This window comes from Leucoraja erinacea, chromosome 1 (assembly GCF_028641065.1).
Source record: "Leucoraja erinacea ecotype New England chromosome 1, Leri_hhj_1, whole genome shotgun sequence".
Taxonomy (NCBI): Eukaryota; Metazoa; Chordata; class Chondrichthyes; order Rajiformes; family Rajidae; genus Leucoraja; species Leucoraja erinaceus.
The window spans coordinates 88,935,368-88,947,284 of NC_073377.1; the positions used below are offsets into that span (position 1 = coordinate 88,935,368).

Sequence of the window (11,917 nt, forward strand, 5' to 3'; positions counted from 1 at the left end):
GCGTTCATTGTACAATTTTGGAAGCTGTCAGTCAGAAACAGTCTGGATGCAATTATGATGTTTCCCCTGATTGAGGAGTCTAAAACTAGCATTCACGGCCCCAGAATAAGCAGTAGGCTGTTTAGAACTAAAATTACAGAAATTGCTTCACTCCAGAGGATGGCGAATCTTTGGATTTTTCCATCATGCATGGTGTGGAGCCTCAGTCATCAAGAGAAAATTCTTACAACATGGGAGTCAATTTTAAACCCATGCTAATGCACAGAGCAGTCCCATTCCCTAATTATTTTCCCAGTAATTTATTCTACCCCCAGTCTAATCAACTCTACCCAGATTCTACCACACATGATCTCTGGATCTATAAATCAGAGACATTCATGTTTTGCAGTACATGGGCAACTCGAGGACTTGTTAGTGTCAACAGCTTAACATCAAGGATTTCAATTAATATTCTGGCTGATCCATCCAATTATGCAGATACAATTCTACGAGTTAAATGCTTCCTTCATAGGCTTTACCGTTGACAAGGGAAGTGTAGATACTATATCTTTCTGACATTTTAAACACTTGCTATATAAAAAGGATACAAATTGTATCTTGCAAATCATTCCATAGCATTCTTCCCTCCATAAATTGTAGATGTTCCTCAAAACTTTCAAAAATTGCTACAGAATCAATTAATGCATTTTTATTGTAACAATTGAGCTCACAATATAATTACAGACATTTAACCCAAACAATTAATCATATAACAAACATTTATACCATTAATCAAAATGAAGTGACTTTCAAAGTGATTTTGTTTCTGCATATTTACACTCTGTAGCGACCTTCATTCAAGGGATAACTTGAAACTGATTTAGGAGAAAAGTTCAAGTGAAACTTCCAGATGCTCCGCTGACATGTATAATGACATAAGCTTCACGTTTGCTTTAGTGGAGCTGGGATGTTTGCAGATGCTTGTTCAAGGTAGGCTAAAGGTCCTTGAGCAAGATCAGCTGATTTTTTAGGCTGTGCGTTGATATCTTCCAGGACTTGTTGCCAGTGTCGCAGCTTGCTGAGATGTTTTTGGATCAAGGCTTCCTTTCTCTGTAGTTCATTTTTTAATTCGGAAACATCCTAAAAATATTTCATAAACACTATTACAAGGAATATTTTAATGATTAAGTCTTGAAAGGGTAAAACATTAGGAATTTATAAATAACAAAAGATACATCAAGGAAAAACATTTCAATAAAGTCCTGCAGCAGTACAAAACATTGAAACTGATTGATTCCCTGTCAACATTACTTCAGTTAGTAAATATAGTCATTTAAACTGTAGTCAATTGTTTATTGTTGGCTTTATTTAAGAAATAAAAACTTTTTGAGTTTGGCAATTCTACAGAGAGGGTCTCCCAAGAGAATGGCTGTTTCATAGAGCCATAGAGTGATACAGTGTGGTAACAGGCCCTTCGGCCCGACTTCCCCCACACCGGCCACCGGCTACTAATCCCACCTGCCTGTGCTTGGTCCATATCCCTCCAAACTTGTCCAATCCCAAAAACCTCATCTGGCAGATTGTTCCATCCACCACCCTTTGTGTGAAAAGGTTACCCCTCAGATTTCTATTAAATCTTTTCCCCTTCACCTTGAATCTTCACCAAGAAAATTCCGTGTATGTGAATACTTGGCCAATAAACCTATTCATTCATTCAACCTATGTCCTCTGGCCCTCGATTCCCATATTCTGGGCAAGAGATTATGTGCATCTGCCCGATCTATTCCTCTCATGATTTTATACACCTCTATAAGATCACCCCTCATCCTCCTGCGCTGCAAGGAATAGAGACCCAGCCTGCTCAACCTCTCCCTACAGCTCACACCCTCTAGTCCTGGCAACATCCTCGTAGATTTTCTCTGAACATTTTCAAGCTGGACAATATCTTTCTCATAACACGGAAGGAAGACAATATCTTTCTCATAACACGGTGTCCAGAACTGATGAAAATATTCTAAATGTGTGGCTTCGGAAGCCACGGTCTCGGGTAAGGAAGCAGCCGTTCCAGGTGTCCCAAGCCGCTGAGAGGGTTCTCCCGACGCCGGAGCACCATCACCCGGCGAGAAGGGCCTGAAACATCGGGCCGCCGTAGCGGCGACTGCGGAGGCCTCAATAAGCCCGACAATGGGTGGACAAGGGGATGGGGACTGGACTTTGTGCCTTCCCTCACAGGGGCAACCATTGTGGGGGGATGTTTTTATGTTTATTGTTAAATTCCTTTATAATGTTATGTGGTATTATGTTATGTGGTATTAATGTGTTGCAATGGCAACTTGAATTTCACTGCAGCAAGTTGGTGCATGTGACAATAAATTAACCTTTGAACCAACATATTATACAACTGCAACATGACATCCCAACTTCTATACTCAATACTCTGACTGATGAAGGCCAATGTGCCAAAAGCCTTTTTGACCACCATATCTACCTGCGACTCGACCTTCACTCGAACCATGCACCTGCACTCCGAGAGCCCTGTGCTCTACAACACTCCCCAGAGGTCTACCATTCACTGTGTAGGTCCTGCCCTTGTTAGGCATCCCAAAATGCAACATCTCACATTTCTCTGTATTAAATTCCATCAACCACTCCTCAGCCCACCTGGCAATTCGATCAAGATCCTGCTGCAATCTTTCAGAACCATCTTCACTATCTGCAAAACCACCCATTTTGCATCATCAGTAAACTTGCCAATCTTTCCCTGTATGTTCTCATCCAAATCATTGATGTAGATGACAAACAATAACGGGCCCAGCACCGAATCCTGAGCACACCACTAGTCACATGCCTCCAGTCTGAGAAGCAACCTTCCACCATCACCCTTTGCTTCCTTCCATAGCCAATTTGCTATCCATTCAGCTATCTCTCCTTGAATCCCATCCAATCTAACCTTCCAGAGCAGCCTTTCATGTGGAACCTTGTTGAATGCCTTACTGAAATCCAGGTATACAAAATCTACAGCTATATATTTCCCAGCCTTTGTAACAACACAGCGGGAAGTTTGCATTCCCTCCATAACAGGCTTAGAAACATTAAAGCCAATTGTAACACATTGCAATTGTGAAAGTTGTAGGTTACCAGATATGACTGCCTCGACAGCAAGCTGTTAAACCCAGCTGTATTTACTTGCATCAAGAATTCACAGGATTCCATGTATACTTTCAGGTAATAAAACCATAAACAATTAAATAAGCTCTCTACCTCTTTTATGACTTGTTCAGGTTTTTGTACAGCAAGCTGCAGTCTCTTCTGAAGGAAGAAACACTCAGTTTGCCTGGCGACATCCAAAAACTTTTGGATGCATTGCTCCACACCTATGGCATAATAATTGAACATATTTAAGGGTAAAAATAATGTTATTTGGAAGCATGAAACAACATTGACACTGTGACCGCTGAACTGATAAATTAAGAAAAAATGGAGAGCAAGGGTCAGTTTCTACAAGAAATTAAATTCAAGAATATTCCAATGATAATACTGAAAGATAAGCTTTATTGTTTTATGATGAGAAGGTCTTGAAGGGACAAACTGATTTAAATTTTGGAGTTACCTATGGCAAGGGCCTGTGGTTTCATTGGCAAACTGTCAAGTAGCTGGTGCATGAAGTGGTTGGGCAGATAATTTAGAATGATTATGGGCTAATCACCAACATAATCTAATTCAGAACTGTATTGTTTGAATTTTCCACCTAAAACTTTTCCTTGAGTGCTGTGATTGTGTGTGCCTAACTATTATATGCATCTTGCATCCAATGTTGCAGACTTATTTTAATAAATTATAACAAAGAACATCTTTCCTCTGGTAAGTGCAAAGAAAATTAACATCAGTAAACATGACACAGATTACTGGCTGCAGGCAGAGATTCCAAAGGGACTTAAAAATTACTTGCATTGAGATTATTAGAAAATTACCTGTAAGTTATTTTAAAAGATAAAAATTACCTTCAAATCATTAGGGTGCAATTAAAATCCATTGAAGGCAGCCCAGCATTTAGCCCTTTGCAATGAAGTCAAGATTCAAGAGATTCAAGATTCAAGAGATTCAAGATTCAAGAGACATTTATTGTCACATGCACCAATTGGTACAGTGAAATTTGGGTCACCATACAACCATACAAATTTAAAAAAGGAACACAGCACACGATAGACTTTAACATAAACATCCCTACACAGCAGAATCAAAGTTTCCCACTACAGGTGCACAACCTTTTATCCGAAAGCCTTGGGACCAGACACTTGTCGGATTTCGGACATTTTCGGATTTCCGAATGGAAGATTTTTAGCGTAGATTAGGTAGGTAGCGCGGGCGGCTTGAAAAGTCTGGAGCGACTGCCTCCTCCCCGGAGACCGGGGAATCATTGTAAATCATTGCATAAATGTTAGTCAGTTAGTTTGGAGGGATTTTATGTGGTGGGTGGGTGAAGGGGGAAACTTTAATTCTTAGTCCCCTACCTGGTCGGCGACTCCCAACATCGCGGAGCTGGGGGCTCTGTCCGGCCGCGGGCGGCGCCGGTTGGAGCTCCGACCCCGGCAACTCTGCCCCTGGCTGCGAGGCGCTCCAAATCCAGCGCCGCCCGCGGTCGGACGTCCCCCAACCCAGCTCCGCGAATGTTGGGAGAAGGCGGCCTCCGCGCCCTGGAGCTTACCGCACAGCGACCCGGTAAGGCATTGCCCGCTTCCCGCTGGTATCCCAGCGCTGCGACGCCGCCGACTCCCAACATTTGCGGAGCTGGGGTGGGGGGCGTCCGGCCGCGGGCGGCGCTGGATTTGGAGCGCCTCACAGCCAGGGGTAGAGTTGCCGGGGTCGGAGCTACAACCGGCGCAGCCCGCAGCCCCACTGGCCACAGCGCTGCGGAGCTTACTGCACGGCGACCCGGTAAGGCATTGACCGCTCCCCGTCTCTCGGACCAGGTAGGGGACTAAGAATTAAAGTTTACCCCTTCAACCCCCCCTTCACATAAAAGCCCTCCAAACTAACTGACTAACATTTAAGCAATGATTTACAGATGTTTAAGTGTCTCCCTGGTCTCCGGGGAGGAGGCAGCCGCTACAGTAGTACAGACCTGGGTTGAACGTGGGTCGTTTCGGGTCAAGTTTGGCGCCAAACGCGAGCTTTGGTGTGCAGACGACATCCTGGAAAAAATGGCCGGTTTTCGGAGTTTTTCGGTTTCCGGAACACCGGATAAAAGGTTGTGCACCTGTATGAGGGAAGGCACCAACGTGCAGTCATCCTCCTCCATACATCTTTGGAAGCACTTTAGAATAGTTTACAGTCTAATACCTGGAATGGTAGATTGTCTTATGAGGAAACGTTGTGCTTCTAAAATTGGAGTTTAGAAGTAAAATTGTTTTGATTGAAACACGAGCCTAAGAAGTATTTACAAGGTGAATGCGAGAGGATGTTTCCTTTTGTTGAAGAATCTAGAAAATCAAGGCACTGTTTACAAATAAAATGTTATCATTTAGAACAACTGGGTGTAATTCACCCCCCCATCCCTCCCCTCAGAAGGTTGAGTATTTTGAACACTTCTTCCACTGCTCTTTGAGGAAGAGAGTCTTTAAGGGAGAGACACATTGCTAATTAAAGGGGCGAAAGGTGACCACATGCAGACAGAAATGCAGAGTAGAGGTTACATCAGATCAGTGTGATCTTATTAAATATCAAAGCAGGCTTGAGGGGCTGTCGCCTACTCCTGGTCCTATTTGTATTTCTATGATTCCAGACAGTAAGCCAGGTCTAGATATCCTAAGCTACCTCAAGGTGCATAAAAATGAAGTAATGCATAATCAGTAATATTTTCCCCCTCAAGCAGTGTAGTAGAATAACATGGTTAATTTTCAATTTTGTTATTCAAATACTACCAAATGTACAAATGTTCTGTTTCATAAAGCCATTGTAAACATTAATACTTTAACTAGAATAATAATCAAGAAATATTACATATTGGCTCATTTATTTATATGCAGGATAATTGTTTAAATAGTTTATTCTGCTTTTATAATAAGGCAAACATGTTTGAAAAATGGTTCTATCAGGATGTAAGACTTTAGATCAAGACCTCTAATGTGTTACAGATTCAATTTAATGCTGTATTTCAGGTTCACATACAAGCCACTGCCTAAGCACAGAATTTGCACCTCGTATCATTTTTCTCAATAAATGTATTTTTCCGAAGTTTCCCACCTGTTCGAATCTCTTCTTGATCCGTACCATTCACATAGTCTTGACTGACCAGGGATGCAAAACATGCCTACAAGAAATTCACAGTTAATGCTTCCAGTTTCCCCAAACTAAATTAACAGAACTAATCTAGCACAATAGCAATTTTCTATCAGATCAAAACCCAAGTAGGATTCAAAGTCAAATGCTGTGGGAGCAAAGGGACACGGATGGAGCCTCTGGCTGCTACAATTGTGGCAAGTGCGGCCAGCTTCAGCTCCTAAAGGACTGTGTTGGTTCACTGGAGAAGCAGCTGGATGACCTCAGGGCCATCCGGGAAAACGAGAGTTTCCTGGACAAGACCTACAGTGAGGTAGTCACGCCGAGGATACGGGAAGAACCAAGGTGTGTGACGGAGAGAAAAGGTGGAAATCGTGGAGTGCAGAAGACTCAGGTGGCTGTGCCTAATGAAAACAGGTATGCCCTCATGGGAACTGTCCGGGGAGACGATGTTTCCAGTCCGAGCGGCGGACACATCGGTGGCTCCAATCCTAGAGATGGGACTTGACCGGCGAGACCGACGTCGGGCAGAGCCCAAGTGGTGGGTGATTACATTGTCCGAGGAGCGGACAGGAGATTATGTGGCGGCAGACGAGATGCAAGGATGGTCTGTTGCCTCCCTGGTGCCAGGGTTCACGATGTCACAAGCCAAATTCCGAAAATCCTCAAGAGAGAAGGTGAACAGCCGGCAGTAGTTGTGCACGTAGGCACAAACGAAATCGGGAAGAAGGGGAAGAAGGTTCTCCAACATGACTTTAGAGAGTTGTGAAGAAGACTGAAATGCCAGACTTCTAGGGTGGTTATCTCTGGATTGCTTCCAGTACCTCGTGCTAGTGAGGGCAGGAACAGGGAGATAGGGGATCTGAATGTGTGGCTGAGGGGCTGGAGCAGGAAGCAAGGATTTAGATTTATAGACCACTGGGATCTCTTCTGGGGTAGGGGTGACCTGTACAAAAGGGACGGGTTACACCTTAACTGGAGGGGGACCAACATTCTGGCAGGCAGGTTTGCTAGGGCTACATGTGTGGGTTTAAACTAAATAGTGGGGGGGGCGGGGATTGACAAGTATAAAGATGGAGTTGAAGGGGAAGTGGCTGCAGGAAAATTACAAAAGATTCTCGAATTAAAGGGAAGGAAAGCTCGAGAATGGACAACAGAGTAAGGTCAGGGCCAATTGCGAGCGGCGAGGGGGGAAGTGAATACGGAGGTCAAAGTGCTGTATATGAATGCACGAAGTATAAGGAATAAAGTGGACGAGCTTGAGGCTCAGTTAGAAATTGTCAAGTATGATGATGTGGGAATTACTGAGACATGGCTGCAAGAGGGCCAGGGCTGGGCACTGAATATTCAAGGGTATACCTCCTATCGAAAAGACAGACAGGTGGGCAGAGGGGGTGGGGTTGCTCGGTTGGTGAGGAATGAAATTCAGTCCTTTTCAAGGGGTGACATTGAAACAGGAGTCAGTATGGATAGAACTAAGGAATTGTAAGGATAAAAAGACCCTAATGTGACTAATCTACAGGCCCCCAAACAGTAGCCTGGACATAGGGCACAGGTTGAATCAGGAGTTAAAATTGGCATGTAGTAAAAGTAATGCTGTGGTTGTTATGGGAGATTTCAACATGCAGGTAGACTGGGAAAATCAGGTTAGTACTGGACCCCAAGAAAGGGACTTTGTAGAGTGCCTTCGTGATGGATTCTTAGAGCAGCTTGTATTGGAGCCTACCCGGGAGAAGGCTATTCTGGATTTAGTGTTATGTAATGAGCTGGATTTGATAAAGGACCTCGAGGTTAATGAGCCATTAGGAGGCAGTGACCATAACATGGTCAGGTTTAATCTACAATTGGAGAGGGAGAAAAGTAGATCGGAGGTGTCAGTGTTGCAGTTGAATAAAGGGAACTATGGGACCATGAGGGAGGAGCTGGCCAAAGTTAACTGGAAAGATACACTAGCAGGGATGACAGTGGAACAAAAATGGAACAAAGGTGTTTCTAAGAATAATACAGAAGGTGCAGGATCAGTTCATTCCTAGGAGGAAGAAAGATTCCAAGGGGAGAAAGGGACGACCATGGCTGACAAGGGACGTCAACGACAGTATAAAAATTAAAGCGAAGAAGTGCAACGTAGCAAAGATGAGCGGGAAGCAAGCGGATTGGGTAATGTTTAAAGAACAACAGAAGATAACTAAAAAGGCAATACGGGGAGAAAAGATGAGGTACGAAGGTAAGCTAGCCAAGAATATAAAGCAGGATAGTAAAAGCTTCTTTAGGTATGTGAAGAGGAAAAAATTAGTTAAGACCAAAGTTGAATGCATTTCGTTGTCTCTGTAAGACCGAAAAAGGTGAATTTATTATGGGGTACAAGGAAATGGTATGGCGTACAGATGAGTTGAACAGGTACTTTGGATCCGTCTTCACTAAGGAGGACACAAACAATCTTCCTGATATAGTAGTGGCCAGAGGATCTGGGGTGACAGAGGAACTGAAGGAAATCCACATTAGGCAGGAAATGGTGTTGGATAGACTGATGGGACTGAAAGCTGATCAATCCCCAGGGCCTGATGGTCTGCATCCCAGGGTATTTAAGGAAGTGGCTCTAGAAATCGTGGATGCATTGATGATAATTTTCCAATGTTATATAGACTCAGGATCAGTTCCTGTGGATTGGAGGGTAGCTAATGATATCCCACTTTTTAAGAAAGGTGGGAGAGAGAAAACAGGGAATTATAGACCAGTTAGCCTAACATCGGTGGTGGGGAAGATGCTGGAGTCAATTATAAAAATGAGATAGCCGAACATTTGGATAGCAGTAACAGGATTGGTCCGAGTCAGCATGGATTTACAAAGGGGAAATCATGCTTGACTAATCTTCTGGAATTTTTTGAAGATGTAACTAGGAAAATGGACAAGGGAGAAACAGTGGATGTACTGTACCTGGACTTTCAGAAAGCATTTGATAAGGTCCCACATAGGAGATTAGTGGGCAAAATTAGGGTACATGGTATTGGGGGTGGAGTGCTGACATGGTTAGAGAAGTGGTTGGCAGACAGGAAACAAAGAGTAGGGATTAACGGGTCACTTTCAGAATGGCAGGCAGTGATTAGTGGGGTACTGCAAGGCTCGGTGCTGGGACCGCAGCTATTTACAATATACATCTATGATTAGCATTAACATTAGCAAATTTGCAGATGACGCCAAGCTGGGTGGCAGTGTGAACTGTGAGGAGGATGCTATGAGAATGCAGGGTGACTTGGACAGGTTGGGGGAGTGGGCAGATTCATGGCAGATGAAGTTTAAGTCGGATAAATGTGAGGTTATCCACTTTGGTAGTAAAAACAGGAAAGCAGATTACTATCTAAATGGCGTCAAGTTGGGAAAAGGGGAAGTACAACGGGATCTGGGGGTCCTTGTACATCAGTCTATGAAAGTAAGCATGCAGGTACAGCAGGCAGTGAAGAAAGCGAATGACATGTTGGCCTTTATAACGAAAGGAATCGAATATAGGAGCAAAGAGGTCCTTCTGCAGTTGTACAGCCCCAGTGAGACCACACCTGGAGTATTATGTGCAGTTTTGGTCCCCTAAATTGAGGATGGACATTCTTGCTATTGAGGGAGTGCAGCGTAGGTTTACAAGGTTAATTCCCAGGATAGCGGGACTGTCATATGCTGAGAGAATGGAGCGACTGGGCTTGTACACTCTGGAGTTTAGAAGGATGAGAGGAGATGTCATTGAAACATATAAGATTGTTAAGGGCTTGGACACGCTAGAGGCAGAAAACATGTTCCTGATGTTGGGGGAGTCCAGAACCAGAGACCACAGTTTAAGAATAAGGAGTAAGCCATTTAGAACAGAGACGAGGAAACACTTTTTCTCACAAAGAGTGGTGAGTCTGTGGAATTCTCTGCCTCAGAAGGCGGTGGACGCAGGTTTTCTTGATTCTTTCAAGAGAGAGCTAGATAGGGGTCTTAAAAATAGTGGAGTCAGGGGATATGGGGAGAAGGCAGGAACGGGGTACTGATTGGGGATGATCAGCCATGATCACATTGAATGGCGATGCTGGCTCGAAGGGCCGAATGGCCTACTCCTGCACCTATTGTCTATTGTCTAGTAACAAAATATGCCAAGCAAATATTTGTGAAGTCGGTTTTTTTTAATGAGGTAAATTGAACATGTTTATAAAATGTTATAAAACATTCCTCTGCATTAAAAGCTAAAGTCACTCACATTCACCTGGGCACACCATTTCCTCACACTCCTGCTGCTGAGACTATTCTTTATTTGACCTCCATATTTTCTGGAAGAATTGCCCCAGTAATATCCAAGCCTTCCCTGGGCATTTTCTCCCAACCATCCACCACTATTTCACCCAGGCGCCCAACTTCCCTCACAATAGTTATACACATCCCTGCTCCCAACACTAATACTGCTCTCCCTCCAACCTACTCTATTAGCATCGTTCCTGGTCCTGATCTAGTCTGTTTCCTTGCAGACACTTTCCCCACACATTGCTCATGGGCACTCATCACCACCCATGTACCCATCCACGCCTCACGGCCACCCAGTATCGACCTTTCCTCCATCGATCACTCACGGGCATCCACCACCACCTCACCCTTGCACCCATCCACCACCTCACACGGGCACCCCCCACCACCATTACCACCACCCTTGCACCCACCATCTCCTCACCCGTGGCCCCTCCATCACTCAGGACCCACCCTCCCTCCCACTGCCCCAAACCACGACCCCGGCGCCGTCTCTCCGCGCCACCGTTACCTCAAATGAAGCCTCCAGTTCGTCCACAAGGGTGCTGGGAGGCCGTACCGACACGGCGGCAGGAGCAGTGGCCCCGGGTCCGGGCCCGGGGGGAGGAGGAGGCGGTGGCGGCGGCGGCGGCGGGTTGGGGTTTTGCGGCGGATGCGAGAACATCCCCGACAGCGAGGCGGCCATCTTGCGGTGCGTCGGTGCGCATGCGCCGCCCTGAATCGCCGCCACCGCAGATGCTGCAACCCCGAGGGAAAGGGAAAGCGCTGGTTAAACACAGCGGGTCGGGCAGCATCTGTGGAGGGAATGGACCATCCTGCAAGCGCCTGTGGTTCCAGGGAAAGAAAAGCACGCCAAGCCCATTGCATGCACCTCACGATACCCATTGATTCTTCATGCTCAGGATGTGAGTGTTACTGCGCCAATCCATCCCTCTGTATTGAAAGTGTATCCAAAAAAATGCTCTGCTTGAAGTTCGCTGAACTTTAAGATAGCAAGAGTGAATATTGTGATATTCATTTGCATCTGCTGCCTCATTCTAAATGAGCTTCTCTTTGAGACAGTTGTTGAAATAGCCCGCGCAAGATGTCTCACGGTGCGAGTCCACCCACGAGTGACCCCGAGTGAAAGAAAAAATCAGACCCGTGGTTGTGTACAAGATTCCAAGTTTATGTTCAAGAGTTTAACCGAGTTCCCACGGGTATGTCTAAGTTTGCCGTTTACTTCTCATTTCTGCGATGTTCCAAGTTCGTCTCCCAAGTTACCAAGTTCCTCTCCCGAGTTACTCTTGAGCCAACGTCTACCGACGTGTGGAAAAATCATCACATGGTAAAAGTGATGTCATAGTTTTTTTTCCACTATAAAAAGACCCAGCCTGAAGAACGATCTCGACCC

General features: G+C 45.0%; 1 protein-coding gene across 1 annotated transcript; it reads right to left on the minus strand.

Moving 5' to 3' along the window:
• Nucleotides 1–673: 673 nt before the first annotated feature.
• On the minus strand, nt 674–11,224 carry med28 (mediator complex subunit 28). The gene is made up of 4 exons (XM_055638700.1): nt 11,036–11,224; nt 6,223–6,289; nt 3,241–3,353; nt 674–1,119 (listed from the first exon to the last, which is right to left on the minus strand). Exons 1-4 carry the CDS (start codon nt 11,207–11,209, stop codon nt 922–924), a joined length of 552 nt encoding a protein of 183 aa, XP_055494675.1. The 5' UTR covers nt 11,210–11,224; the 3' UTR covers nt 674–921.
• Nucleotides 11,225–11,917: the final 693 nt, after the last annotated feature.